General features: G+C 52.2%; 1 protein-coding gene across 5 annotated transcripts; it reads right to left on the bottom strand.

The window, feature by feature from the left end:
- Nucleotides 1-28: 28 nt before the first annotated feature.
- On the bottom strand, nt 29-13,735 carry B9d1 (B9 domain containing 1). 5 transcript variants are annotated; one of them, XM_020184570.2, is made up of 7 exons: nt 13,529-13,727; nt 12,335-12,403; nt 9,050-9,161; nt 6,162-6,258; nt 5,686-5,748; nt 2,635-2,702; nt 2,000-2,313 (listed from the first exon to the last, which is right to left on the bottom strand). In XM_020184570.2, the coding sequence occupies exons 1-7, from the start codon at nt 13,589-13,591 to the stop codon at nt 2,171-2,173; spliced, it is 615 nt and encodes a 204-aa protein (XP_020040159.2). In that variant the 5' UTR covers nt 13,592-13,727; the 3' UTR covers nt 2,000-2,170. The 5 variants fall into 5 exon arrangements, with proteins under 5 accessions (XP_020040158.2, XP_020040157.2, XP_020040159.2 ...); XM_020184568.2 differs by lacking the exon at nt 2,635-2,702 and having other exon boundaries at nt 1,764-2,313; nt 13,529-13,732; XM_074046704.1 differs by lacking the exon at nt 5,686-5,748 and having other exon boundaries at nt 13,529-13,730.
- Nucleotides 13,736-14,690: the final 955 nt, after the last annotated feature.

Here is a 14,690-nt window from a genome sequence, read left to right as displayed (position 1 = left end):
CATCCCATCCTACGGAGAGGGCTGGTGGGCTAGGGAGTCCTAGTGCCTCAGCTTCAGGGGAAGGAGGGGACTGCCACAGCAGGCTGGAGGGTGTGGCAGGGGAGCATTGGGTTCCTGGCCATGCCTTTATCATGGTGGAGGCCTGCTTTGAAGGAGGTGGCAGCTAGTGTGCCCACTCCAATATCAATTCCTGGTGTGCCTCGAGGCCCCCTGTGTTGTGCTTCCCTCATCCCTGCCTCAGAAGAGCTGCTCCATGAGAAGCTGCTGTCTGTCAGCTGGGCAGACTTCCTTTGTGTCCTCTGGTCACCAAATCCTCCACTCTTCCCACACATGGACAGAATGTCCCATCCGTCTCTGCATCCAGCTTAAAATCCAGAGTCTCAGTGAAGACAGCCTTCTTCAGCAAGGCAGACCCAGCCAGAGGCCTCTGGGGGGGACCAGGAAGGTAGTGGCTGTCTGGGATGTGGGAGTGGGACTTGGAGGGAGCAAACAAGAGGTTTGGAGAGAGAGTGTGGGAAGGAGGGCCTTCTCCGAGGAGGCTGGAGGCTGGAGGCTGGGCTAAGGGTGGAAGGCACTGCAGTGGGGCAGAGCTGGCTGAGGTTTTCATGCCGAATTTGCACAGAAAGGAAGAAATTACAAAGACGTTGAAGAGACAACTAGAGTGCGCTATGATGGCTGAGTTCTAATATGGGGATTGAAGGACAGCAGGGCTGTCAGGAGGCAGAAGGGGGTTGGCAAGCAACTTTGAGGACCTGAATGGAACAGAGGACACTTGGATCCAGACTTTGAAGGTGATGCAGTTGCTGGAAACAAGCAGCTCTGACGATGGGATGGGGTGGCTGGCAGGGGATAGAGGTCAAGATCACTGCAAGTAAGGAGGCTGAGAAAAATGCCAACTTGGAAGATCATCCACATGGATCAACATCATCAAGAACAGCTGGAGAGGGCAGGGGCTTAGGTGGTGGCGTGTACCTAGCAAGCACTTTTGAGTTCAAACCCCCCAGTGCTGCCAAAAAATAGCTGGAGAAAAAGACTGAACAGAATAGGCATGTCTTTGGTGACACCAACAGTTGTGGTAAGGTCTGATAGCTTGGGCTTCCAGAAGCTGGGATGGGAAGGAGGGAAGTGGTGTGGAAACACTGACGGGCAAGGACACACCCCACTGAGGCCCTGTGGTACTGGGAATGTGAGAGGGGACAGATGCCACTCCAGAGGGCTGCAGGGGACAGGGTGGGTTCTGGAAGTAAGAGGAAGCTTTCCATTCAGAGGTGATAACAATCCTATCAATTTAGCTAGAAATAACTAGGAATACCGGAAAGCATAGTGAGCTGGGGGCAGGACATGGGAGAAGCCCTGGGAGAGAGGGCAAGTTCCAATGACAGCCCAGAGCAGTGTGCAGCCAGCTGGTGGCTGGTGGAGGTAGGGTCTGTGGCCTTGCAGCCCGCTGAGGGCTGGGCATGTCTGGGCCCAGGCACTACATGTGCTTGGAGAGCTCTGCTCCTATCCCTACAGGGCTCGCCCAGGCTGGGAGGAGGCTCAGGCCATGCCAGGGTGTGTGCACAGGTGGCTCAGGACCCCCACGGATGCCAGGGTATTGAGCTGTGAGGCTTGCAAAAAGCTGCATTGCAGCCAGCAGTCTCCCACCTCTGGAGGGTCTCTAGCTCCCACTCTCAGGCTGCAAGGGAAGGCAGACAGAGGGCAGGCCAGGGGCCACTGTGCCTGGACACTTTGCCATCTAGCTCCTGCTAACAGGATTTTTGCCAAGGGAAGCTGGCAGTCATGGAGCAGAGTTTGTGCACTGAGCAAGTGGTTCTACTTAACTATATACCTCAGAGGTGGACAGTGTGCCCATTCCGGATGAGTGTAGGAGGCTGAAAAGGCCTCCCAGGTGTGATGGTTTGCTATCCTGGAGTGTAGCCTTTTATGACTTCTACCACCACCCCAGGACATACTCCCATGGAGAGCGGCGTGAAAGGAGAGGATAGCCCTAGACCTGGGGTATCTAAAAATGTGACTTTATTATATAAAACAATCCCATTGTCCCTAACCACCCCACCCCCACCCCAGGCTGCACTTAAGGCCAGTGGGTCAGTGGTAGATGGGAAGGGGGAAGGCAGTAAGGAGTCCGTAGTTACGGTTCCGTTCAGACTCAGGGTAACAGAAAAGGCCTTCATCGAGGGATGCCCTGGGGCGGGCTGGGCCCTAAGACACCCTGTGTGTCTGCAGGCCCAGTGTCGTAGCCCAGCTTCCTCATGTCCTTGGTCACCACATTGAAGAGGAGAGTGACAAATCCCTGGGAGCAGACACGGGTCACTAGGGACAGAAGGACAGCATCAGCTGGGCTGGGCCCAGGCAGAGGCAGACCTAGGCTACTTTAGGCATCTCTCGGCCTCACTATTCTCTTCTGTAAAATGAGGATGGTGCAGGCCTGCATTCCTCACTGAGAAGTCAAGGGGCTGCAGTGGGACAGATAACAACAAACCCTCCACTTCAGCCAGGCCCTTATCTGGGAGGTGGTCTAGGAAAATTCTTCGACTGGCTCCCATCTTACTAGGTCCCAGGGACCACTTTGTCCTTCCCCAGCTACAACCTGCCTCTGGATGGAGAGGGGGGGGTGGTAGCATCAAACTTTACCTTCCCGGCCTTCACCCTGAGCCACCACCTTGGGGTCTGTGTACTCAGGCCGCCGTCCCATGAACCAGCTGGGAACACAGGAGAACATGGGTGAGCAGGACCCTGTTGCTTTCAGACATATGTGGGCTCTCCTGGCTTTAAATGTTAGCATCCCTCCCCCAAACTGTCTCCTAGGAACCAAGTCCTGGGCAGAGCCTCCCTAGCACATCTGGGTCTCACTGCCTACAGAGGCCTCAGGTGCCCTGCAGCATCCCCCTCCCCCCCAACTGGCCAGGTAAGTGTCTAGCTTGTACAGCCCAGGCACTCTTGGATCTGAGCCCCTGAGGATGATCTGGGGCTGGGTGGGCTGCATCCAGGTAGAAATCCCAGAAAGGTGACAGCTGACTTGTGGGAGGGGAAGTGAGGGGACAGTGTGAACCCCCTACCCTCCTCTGTGATAAGGGCCCCACCACAAAGAAGGGCCAGATCTAGGCTGCCCAGCTTTGCTTCTGAGTAGTGTGGGGTGCTGGACAAGTCCCATCACTGAATCTCAATTTTGCCAATTAAAAGGATAATAATGACACCCACCTCACTGTGAGGTGAAGGCACTCAGCTGCTATATAAAACCCTACCCTTCCTAGGTAGGATTTGGCCCTGGGGTGCTTTGGGGACATCCGTGGCTACCTGACTCAGCAGTTATTCATCCCCCAGGCACTGGGCCCAGCAGTCAGTTTATCCTCACAGGAGCCTTGCTCTGCAAATGCCCAGTGACAGGCTGCAGTCTTACAGTGTGGTATCAGGGCTGGCGAGGGCTTTGTGCACATGGTTGGGGCATGCAGGCCCTGTCCCCAGCACGCTCATTTGAGTAGTGTGTACACTATTCCTAATGGGTACATGTGGTGAGGTAGGAACAGTGCCCAGGAAGACTCTTGCCTTGCTCGGCAGCTTCACCTGTGTTCCTGGGTCCCCTGTGTGTGGGTGGGTGTGTGATGGGGGCGCTCAGCCCTCTCCCAGGGCAGTTCCAGGCATGTCCTCTGGTGTCCTTGACAACATGACCGTTGACCACGCCTGCCACTGTCTCAGATGCACAGTACCTCTTCTACGGCTCTCCAGAGGGTCCCAGGGCAGGAGGTTATGGGGGGTACTACAGTGAGGGACCAGCAACCACTACTCATGGACTCCCAGTGTGAAGAAGAGGGAAGGCAGGATCTCTAGCAGCAGCTGTGTATTTCAGAAGAGACTGGATGAACCAGCTACCACTTCTCTTTACCTAGTTCCCCATCAGAGAGCAAGACTCTAAGGGTGCCCACCTTGTGGGTGGTTATGAGATCTGAGGCACAAACAGCAGTCCCTACCATGCAGGCCAATCCCACCCTCACATTTCCAGTCATCTCCTGGGTCTGCTCATCTGATGGTGAAGAGACATACTGTTCAGGAAAGAATGTTCCAGGCATAGCCTAAGACACAGCAGGACACAGTGGGCTGAGGAACACCAAGTGCAGTCAGATGGGAAGCAAGAAGGGGAGTGACCCCCACACCTGCAGGGCTCTGTGTGGTCTTCTGGCCTTAGTGAATCCTAGCTAGGTTGGAGGGGCTGCAGGAAGCTGAACTGGCCTCTAGAGGGATCGGGTCCTAGTTCCTGGAAACTGAATGTGACCTTAGGTCAGTTAAAAAGGCTGGTGGCTCATGCCTATACCCATCACAAAAAAGGAGTGGCTCAAGGTGAAGTCCCTGAGTTCAAGCTCCAGGATTGAAAAAAAAAAAAAAAGGTCTTTGTAGGCATGTTGTTAAGGACCTTGCAATGTAGATTATTCTGGATTACCCAAGTGATGAGCCCTTCCTGTTGAAGCATGCCAAGGGAAATGAGACACACCAAGGAGGCTGTGAAGGCAGACAGCCATGAGAAGCTGGAAGGGGCAAGGAACGGTCTCCCTGGAGCCTCCTGACGGGGTGTGGCCCTGCCAGCACCTGATTTCAGTCCAGTACTAGGAGTTTTGGACGTCTGGGCTTCAAATTGAGAAAATAAATTTCTGTTGTTTTATACCATCAAGTTTGTGGTAACTAGTTCCAGTGGGCACAAAAAACCAATATGGAGGTGAGAGTGCTGTGGCAGGCGGGCAGGCTGAGGAGGGATGGATGGGGAGGCAATGGGAGAGCAGGGAAGGGAGCAGGTGGCTCTGCCTGACAAGTGGCCTCCTTGGATTCTGCGTCCAGGAAGATAAAACCCTGCCTTCACTGTCAGACCCTCAGGGTGGGTCCCTCAGGATCATGGAGCAGGGCAAACACCAAGCAGGATGCTGGATGTCTATGGGGAGTCAAAGCCCTTCCCCTTCCCAAGCCTGCTGATATGCTCTGGCCACTGCTTCCCTGACAGCCCCATTAATTAATTAATGTTAATTCTTACATTAATTAACAGGTATCTTCTTTATGATAGGGGAATAGCAAACATGGGGTTCACCCTTCAAGCACCCAGCAAAGAAAAGCCCAGGACCGATATGGTAAAGTGTTAAGCATTTCCATGGCGTGGTACTTATAGGTACTGTCACCTCCAGGCTTCTGCCCCCTGGGCCCTTCCCATAGGACCTGTGTTCTGGCCCTGTCCCCACCCTCACTCACCACCACACTGACTTCATAAGCCTGGGGTGTTCTTCCCCAGACGTTCCCTGAGGGCTGCTTGGCTCCACTCTAGTCCTCCCAGAGGCACCCATGGTGAAGGTACTTAGTAGCTGGCTGGTCACAGCTCCCCAGGACCACTGTCACTGAAGGAGTCTGGTTGCACTGCTGGATTGTAACTAACAACACACTATGTTGTGAATATTTTCCTATCTGACAGGAGCTCTTCCTCTGCTCCATCTAACACAGGGCACAGAGGAAAACCGCATGGCCTGGTGCTGCCAGATGGTGGCCCATGGGAGCCCAGTGAAAGCCCAATGACTGAGCAGTCCCCCCTTCCCCTCCTATTTTCATCTGTCCACAGTAGGTGGGGCAGCCCGAAGACCTGGGAGGTTTCTCAGCACATACACAAACCACTAGATCAGAAGGAGGTGCCTGGGGCTGTAGGAGGAAACTCACCTAGTGAACTTCTGCAGTTTGGATGTAGACTCTGGCACAAACATGGGAATGGTCCTTTTGTGCCTGAAACATGTTTTCACACACAGATGTGGGAGTAACACAAAAGTGATGCCAGGGGTGCCAACAGGGTGCAGACAAAGTGGTGCTGGTCTCAGGCCTCAGAGGTCAGTCTGCAAGTCTTTCTTTTCAGGATCCACTCCCTGCCCTCCCCACCTGGTGTTTGGCCAGCAGCACGAGCCTGGCACTAACCCACATGGGTCTCCTCCCCATATGGGCCACACCCACCCAATGCTCCACCTAGTGAGCTGCCCAAGCTCCTGAGAACCTGGAGCATGGCTGGCCTGGGCCTAACATGGAAGAAAAGGGGTGACTGTCCCAGGAAGCCCTACTGAGTGAAGGTACTTTAGCCCCAAGGCCAGAATTGCCCAGTGAGGGACAGGCTGCAGGCCAGGGAGTAGGTCAGGAAAAAAACCTACCGGCCAGGTGAGAAGGGCACGTGCACCGCTCCATAGCCTCGGACCACATCATTCCCGAACACGTCTGGTCCGTACACGCTGAGCACGATCTGTGGCCCTTGGGAAAGACAAAGAAGGGTCAGCATGTGGGAAGCCCAGGGAAAGTGCAGGAGGTAGCAGGCCTGAGTCATGGGATGGTGCTCAAGGCTCTGGAGACAGTGGTAGGCTCAAGGGGGGACATGTTTTCACACACAGATGTGGGAGTAACAGAAAAGTGTCCAGAAGCAGTTCTAGACACCCTGTGCCAGGCTTGGGCCCCGGCTGCAATCAGGGTCAACAAAGGGCCCACTTACTGCTTGTTTCCTCTCTGAAGCAGGGGGTCACACTCAGGTGTGCACTGCATGGGCTCATGGGACCAGAATGGACGGGCTTGTTTTGGGGGTGTCTTGGAGAAGTTAGAGAAAGCAAGGCTTTCCAGACCTCCCTTTAAAATATTAACAATTATACCTGTTTCCTGTTAACATCCAGAGAGGCCATGAGGTGCCTCCACCCTGTTAGTTTCTCTGTCCTCTATGCACAGGGGGAGCTCATCGTCCCAGGTGACAGGTGAGGCTCAGGGAGAGCCCACCAGGCAGACTCCCATCTGTGGCCACTACCAACTGACCTTAAGTAAGTTACCTACCCTCTCTTGTTTAAAACCCTTGGAATAGTGTCTATGCAGAGAAAGTGCTCAAGGAAGGATGGAGAGGTTTGTACCTCCCACTGCTCCTCCTCCAAAGGAACTATGGTTCTGAACTTTACGAAACTACCCCTTCACTTTCCTTTAAGGCTTCCTTGCCAAAGAATGTATCCCAAACATGGTACTTTATTTTTACTCATTTTTTGGAATTTATAGAAAAGGAACCATACAGTATGTTTATTTTTATACACTTTTTTTTCTAATGGTTCTGGGATTTGAACTCAGGGCTTTGTGCTTGCTAGGCAGGTGCTCTACCGTGTAAGCCATGCCTCCAGCCCTCTTTTGCTTTATTTTTCAGGTGGGGTCTCATGTTTTTGCCCAGGCCAACCTGGACTACAATCCTCCTACCTATGTGGCTTTCTGTATAGCTAGGGTTTCAGGTGCATGCCACCACACCCAATTTAAAATTGTTGGTTGAGATGACAGACAGTCTCACTAATTTTTTGTCTGGGCTGGCCTGGAACTGTGATCCTTTCAATCTCTGTCTCCCAAGTAGTTAGAATTACAGGAATAAGCCACCAGCTGTACCCAGCCTTTTTAATTCAATGTTATGTTTGTGGGATTGATTCCGATGGTTTTATGTACAGAGAATTTGTTCATTTTCAATGCTATGTAATACTTGGCCATCAGAATTCCCACAATAGCTGCTCATGGTAGTGCTGATGGGCACACAGGCTGCTCCTCCTTTGGGAGCTATTACAGTGAGGCCCAGGTCACTGTGGTACAGGCTGTTGGCACACGTGTGCACACACTGCTGTTAGGTATAGCCCCAAGAAGGGAATCACACAGGTAGGTCAATGCACAGTTCTGAAAGGTCACAGCGCGCTGTTTTCCAAGGTGATCCCATCAATGTGTGCTCCCCAAGCAGTGCTCTCTGAACTCCTGTAAGCTACACCCTTGCAGACCTTGGCATACCAATCTTTTAAACTTGAGCTGTTCTAGGAAGTTAAGAGTGGTAGCTCACTGTGGATTTTATTTGTCTGTCTGTCTGTCTGTCTCTCTCTGTCTCTCTCTCTCTCTGCATTTCTGGTGCTGGGGATGGAACCTGGGGCCAGGCCAGTGTCAGAGGTATTAGTCAGTCTTTCCAAACACCTTCAGGGGACTCAGCAAACACTCCCAGGAGCAATGTGACAGGACTGCTTATCTGGATTTTTGGTTTTCTGCTGGAACTTGGCTTGGTAAATCTCCACTACTTTGCTAGCTCTCTGACACCTTCAAGAGTTGGTTTTTGGTTTTGCCTTTCAGTATTTTATTCCTCTCTCTCAGTTGTCCTCAGCAGGAGGAGGCTGGCCCACTGACTTGGGAAACCTACAGAAGATTTCTTGCTCATGGATGGAAGTCTGCACCCAGATGCACCAGCAGGCAGCCCTGACTCCAGATCCTCCGAACCCTGGGAAGCTGGGTCCAGGCCATATGCAGTAGAGAGACCCAGACTATGAAATCAAATGGACGTGAATTCAAATACAGACTCAGCCTCTAGAGGTTAAGCTGATGGCAAGGGCTGTATGGGAAAAGAAAGGGAGAGGAACCTATGCAGTAGAAAGGAGTAGGCAGTGTGGACAGGCCATATGGGAAAAGTCTTCCCAGTCCTAGGGAGCCTGCCCCACTTCATACTCAGCAGACGCTAAGATACAGTGAGCAACTAAGATGGTTAATTACTACCAGATAAGGCTGGTAGTAAACACTGTAAGCAAGGAAGTTCTTGGGAAGGAGGTAGACGGAGGATGTGGGAAGGGTTATCCGGGCAGAGGGAACAGCATGAACAAAGGCTCAGAGAGGGCATTTGGGGACCAGCACAGGAGGAACAAGTAGCTAGGCCTGGCAGGAAAAGTTGAGAGACACAGAGTCAGAGCTCAGGGCCTGGCTGCTATAGCTCTGTATACCAGGCTTGAGAATCTGCCCTGCCTTCCCAGGCACAGCACCTGGCAAAGGCTTCAGACTGGAGCCTGACCTGAGCTACTGCCAGAAGGCCAAGTGCACAGCCTGCAGAAATGAACTGGGGTGCAGGAGGCGAAGGAAATGGGCAGGTGGCAAGCACTCCAAAGGCTGTGCAAGAACCCAGATGCCAGGCAGTGGCCATCTGAACGTGGGCAGTGGTGACAGGAGGCGGCAAAGGCTGTCTTCCCAGAGTGCCACATAAGAGCTCAGCCCCGCACCCCCGCAGACTCACAGCCATAGGGGTTGGTGCTTTTAAAGGTGATGTCCATGGGGAAGTTCCACACCAGTGCTCGCCGTGCATCCTGGCTCTTGGATGCGATTTGTGAGATCCCTTCCTCCAGACCCTGTGGGGACAGTGACAGAGACAGCTGGTCTGAGCTCCAGGGGCCATGTCCCTTCCCCTTACCTAGTATAGGCAGTTGGGAGGGCTGTTTCCACAACTATCTTCTACCAAGACTGGAACTTCCAACAAAGGGAATTAAGAGATAGTGGAGCACCTCTTAGGTCTGGAAACCTTTTTGTTTGTTTGTTTATGAGACAGGGTCTTGCTATGTAGCCCAGGCTGTCCTCAAACTCACAAGGCTCAGCCTCCTTAGTGCTGAGATTATAGGTATGCAAAACCATGCCTGACTTAGATCAGGTAGTTTAATTATCTTATCAAGGTGTGACAGCCTCTGGTGGCGGCCAGCCCCTCCACCAGGTACCTGAAGGAAGTGGCAGCAGTACTTGCAGGCTCCTGTGTCACTAGTCTCTCCCAGACATTCCCATCGGCATTCACATGTTATTTTCTCTGTCACCACTAATCCTCTCCTGACTCCATACCTGCCAACCCCATTTCCTGCTCACCACATATGGCAGACTCCTTGGAAAAGGTGTCTCTCTCACCACCTCTGATGCCTCTCTGCTGTTCTTTCCTGAACGCACTCCTGCCTGACTATGGGCCCCACCACTCTACCACAGGATTTTGCAAATAACACCCATGACCCTGTTCCCAACAGTCCCTTCTCTCTTCTCACTGTACCTGACTCATCAGCAGTATTTGATAGAGCCAATCACTTCTGAAAGTTGATCTCTTTTTTTTTTTTTGGTAGGACTAGGATTTGAACCCAAGGCTTTGCATTTGCAAAGTAGGAGCTCTACTGCTTAAACCAGTCTGTTTTTTTTTTTTTTTTTTGCTCTGGTTATTTTAGAGATGGGATCTCAAGAATTATTTGCCTAGGATGGCCTCGAACCACAATCCTCCCGATTTTAGCCTCCCAAGTAGCTACGATTACAAGCCTGAGCCACTGGAGGCCAGCTTTTTTTCCTTTTCTTTTTTTTTGACACAGTGTCTATGTAGCCCAGTCTGATCTTGAACTTGAGATCCTCCTGCCTTAGCCTCCCAGTTGGTGGGATTACAAGCATGTACCACAACACCTGGCTAATGTGCCTTTTTTTTTTTTAAAAGTCTTTTTTAAACCTAATGTCTTATTTTTTGTATTTTTATTTATTTATTTTTTAAAATTACTCTTGTACTGGGGGTACATTATGATATTTACTACAAAAGTACTTACAATGTATCACAGTTGAATTCCCCCCCTCCATCATTCTCCTTTATCCCCCCCTTCCCCCATTCCTGGAATAGTTTCAACAGGTCTCATTTTTCCATTTTCATACATGAATACATAGTATTTCTACCACATTCACCCTCCTACACCCTTTCCTTATATCCTCCCCCTCCCTGATCTGCTTCTTGATGTGCATTTTCCCTTGGTTTCTAGGGCGGTGGTCTCTGGAACTTTCTGTCTCGGGGGTGACTCCTGCTCAGCTTCTGTGGTCAGCCCCTCTGGGATGCTAAGTAGTGTCCTAAGTCCCCATCTTTGGCCATTTCTCCACCTGTACTTGGTGATCTCACTGGTCACCTAGCTTTCAATGTGGTCTGCAGGTGGATGAACTTCAATTTTATGTCCTCTCTGAGTCCCAGATTCAGCATCTCCACGTGGATTGTCTTAACACCTGGCTGAGCTTGACTTCTCCCAAATTTGCTCATGGCAGTCTTCTCACAGAGGCAAGGGCTATGTGCCTTCCAGGGGCTCAGGCGACCCCTGGGCACTCTTCTTTACTCTACACTGGTCCAGCAGGAAACCAGTACTTGAAATTCAAGTCACCTCTCACCACTCCACTGCTGCTGTGCTCTCTTCTGTGTCACTGTAGTCAGTGGTCTCCCTGCTCCTGCCCTTGCTCCCAGTCTAGTCTTAGCATAGAAGCCAGAGGGTACTTTTTAAAACACAAGTCATACCCTTTTTTCCTCTGTTAAAAACCCTCTGATGGAGCTGGGTGTGGTGATATACACCTGTAACTCAGAGGCTGAAACAGAAAGGGTTCAAGGCCATCCTGGGTTACACAGTGAGATCCTGTCTCAAAAAAAGAAAGAATAAAGAGAGAGAGAGAGATGACCCAAAATACCCCAAGCCCTCTGAAGGGGTCCCATCATCATCCCTGGGTAAAGATCCTGGTCCTCACTCTGACCTACATCTGGCACTGTACTCCCTGCTTCATCTCCAACTATTTCTGCCTTGCTCACTCTGTTCACTGGCCACACTAGTTCTTCACTGTTCCTCAAACACACCAGGCACACTCCTGCCTCAGGGTCTTTGCACTCTGCTCCTTCTCCCCGGGGAGTTCTTTCCATGATTTCCTCATGGCTCGTTCCTTTGCTTCTTTCAGATCTTTACTCAAAAGTCACCAAGGTACAGCCTTCCCTGGCCATTGTATCTAGATTCCAACCTCCTTCTTCCTGACTTCATTTCCTTCTTTAGCACTTAGCACTGGCTGACATACCAAAATTGTACTGCTTTATCCTATTGGTCTCTCCCATAACAACTGTACTCCAGAAAGCTAGGGACTTTTGTTTGGCTTTGGTCAACACCTGGAAGACTTGATAGTAGAGTAGTTATTCAATGAGTGGCTGGTGGAAAGTATTAACATGACAGCTTCCAGATGAGGAACTGAGGCTCAGAGAAGTTACATAAGTGGGTGTCCTCTTCTTAAACTGCTGTGAGAACTAAGCAAGTACTTTGCAAACAGTACAACATGGTGGTTGGCAGAGGTTTTCACCACAGCCCCCTGCCTCTGCGAGGACAAACTGTTCTCTAAGCCTGTGATAAGAGCCCTGTTTTCTCTTTGTTCACTTCCTGTGCTTTCTGCTGGCTGATGAGGGGCCACGTTGTGGGGGGGACTGACCCAGAGTGTTTGCAGCTCAGCCACGTCCAGGCTGCTCTGCAGGGCCTGCCTGCTGCACTGCCATGAGTCCCTCTTGGCTGTCACATGCAAGCACACAGGGTGAGGCATGTGAGTGAGCCTAGTGGTGTCTGTGTTCTCTACTCCAGCTTTGCCAGGAACTAACTTGTATAGGAGTCCTCTCTGACCTCCACATCTATCTCTCAATTGGTTCAGGAAGGGAAGGATGTGATGAACACTTTCAGAAACCCCAGCAGTCACAAAGGCCAGGAGTAGGGGGACCAAGAGTCCAGCTTACCGCCGTGGGGGCCCAGTCCTGGCCGTACACAAAGCAGTACTTGCAGTACAAGTCGTCATATTCTGGAAACTGTGGGAGAAACACATGGGATCTGTCTGCTGGAACTCAAGTTGAGGCCCAGGCACTAGCTAGGTAGTGTAACTCGTAGGACTTCTGAACATGAGCCACCTGAGTGGGGTCTAAGATACAGCCGGTGGGGGGCGAGGGGGAAGGGGTAGACATGGAGCTGAACAGGGCTGGGGCCTGAGATGTGGGAGTCTGAGGAGTGTCCCAGGTTGCTATTGTTCCTGGGCAAACACTGATATGCCCTTCCCTTTCTATCATCTGGCAGACTCCTGCATTGACTCCCAGACTGACTTAAGGGTCACCTCTTGGCTCCTTCAGCCCCTGTGATTCCCTCCATCAAAGCACCAAATGCCTATGTCTGTCAACCCTGTTTGACTGTGAAGAGGGTACAGGTTTCATGCCTATGTCCCCAGTGCCTGGCACAGGGTGAACACTGACCAGATGGAAGGGAATGGTGAAAGGTCTGAGAACCCAGGAAGCCATCAGGACAGAGCATATGCTTGGCTGGAGCTGAGGGCTTGGCGCTCCCTGTCACAGGGAGGTGTTAAGAGCACCCACCCCAGCTGGAACCTCTAATAAGAACAGAATGGGGGAGATGATCTTGGGTATCAGGCTAAGGTGGAGGTGAGCAGTATCCCTGATGAATCAGGAAGGCAAGAGATACTCTATGAAGCACTGGACCTGGCAGAGCTTAGTAAGATTTCCCAGTAAGAATAATAAATTATCATCAACAAACAGCTTGAAGGACAGAGTAGCAACTCTTTGACTGTCAGACAGTCCTGGGTTCAAATCCCAGCTTGACCACTTCCTTAGGGCAAGATTGAAGCTGTAAAGTGGAACGGCTGAGCCTCTGTATTTCTGCCCGTGATTCAACCAAGTGTGACACGATGGAACCACAAGCCAGTGACCTCCGTGTCAGCTCAACCTCTTCAAGTCTGTTTCACACCTACACATCGAGACTAAGGAGCCCAGCAACCTGGCACCAAGCCTCACAAATGCTGGCTCTCCTCCCGCCTAATTCGAAGGAATGGTACGGCTCTGCAGGGGCTTCGCTGCAGCCCGCGGGGTTGAGGGAAGGGATCCCGGGGAAAACTGGAGGGTGACCCTGCACAGTAAACGGTCACTTACCTGGGCGCTCTCCACCTGCCCATTGACCATGAGCAGGAAGACGCTGGGACTCGCGGCGGCCATGGCAGGGTTATAGGCTCCGGATTGCTAAGAGGTACCGGGGTTACCTTGGAAACAGACGGCGAGGAGCGTGGGACATGTTTCCTGGCAGCTGCAACTTCGCGAAATACAAGTACGCCTGTGTGTGAAGGTGCGCAGGCGCAGTCGGAGAGTGCCATCGGAAAGGGCGGGACTTGTGGGGGCGGGGCTCCGCGGCCCGACGTCGCCCGGGGGCTGGGAGGGCGGTCCTTCCGGTGTGCAGACCCAGCCCCACCGTCGGATCACAAAACACCCGCAAGGGAGCGTGTGTTATTGTGGTTTGGCCCAGCCCCACACCAATGGCGATGGCGGAAAAGATCTGGGTCGTGGGGAGAGGCGCCCCAGACGCAGGCCTCCGGAAGCCACGTGTTAGAAATACTCATTGCCACTAGGTGTCACTGTGGCCCCACTTGGAGGGCGGCGGATGCGGAGGTGGCTGCGTGCCGCCCGCTAGGGTGACCGCAGCGCCCTAGGCTAAAGTTGGAAGACCGGGTGGTCAGACCGGGGCTCTCTGTCTCAGGTGAAGGGGATGCGTCCTTGTAGTTTTTGAGACCCTCGCCCCCCACAAAAAAATTTTGTGACAAATTTGGAAGGGACCTCAAGAATCCTTGCATCCAAGCCACCGCTTCTTAATGTGAAGCTGGGGAAACTGAGGCCCACGGAGGGGCAACACTCGGCACCCCAGTTACCCAGTGCTCGGGGGAGTTACTGGCCAGAGCTCACGGACCTGTCAGGGCTCTGTTCAAATGACAGTTACTCCCGGGCCATTGCAGCCACCTCAGTCGACACAGCTGTTAACACGCGGATCCGGCTGCTATCAGCCGGTGCATTTGCACACTTACTGTTGTCCTAAGTCGGCCTAACGCTGGCCTCTCCGGCTAGACTGCCAGCTCCATGAACCGGGGGACCCCAGGCATCCTTGTTGCCTGGCACGCAGTAAGCACTTGGTAACTACTTGTTTAATGAACAAATAATTGAATACATCTCCATTTTACAGAAGAGGAAACTGAGATCGAGGTGGGGAAGGTGACATGGCTGCAGTCGCAGCAATTTACCATCAACGTTAGGATTCACATCCAGGACC

Source organism: Castor canadensis, chromosome 11, assembly GCF_047511655.1.
Source record: "Castor canadensis chromosome 11, mCasCan1.hap1v2, whole genome shotgun sequence".
Lineage (NCBI taxonomy): Eukaryota > Metazoa > Chordata > Mammalia > Rodentia > Castoridae > Castor > Castor canadensis.
The sequence above is the reverse complement of the archived record's forward strand: the minus strand, read 5'-3'. Positions and strand labels throughout refer to the sequence as shown.

Excerpts from the sequence above, each read along its gene's own strand:
- B9d1 (XM_020184568.2), bottom strand. The coding sequence starts at position 13,591 with ATGGCCGCCGCGAGTCCCAGCGTCTTCCTGCTCATGGTCAATGGGCAG. Across the intron at positions 12,404-13,528 it reads GGCAGGTGGAGAGCGCCCAG|TTTCCAGAATATGACGACTT; the intron begins GTAAGTGACCGT and ends TTTCTCCCACAG. Across the intron at positions 2,314-5,685 it reads AAACTGCAGAAGTTCACTAG|TGACCCGTGTCTGCTCCCAG; the intron begins GTGAGTTTCCTC and ends TTCTGTCCCTAG.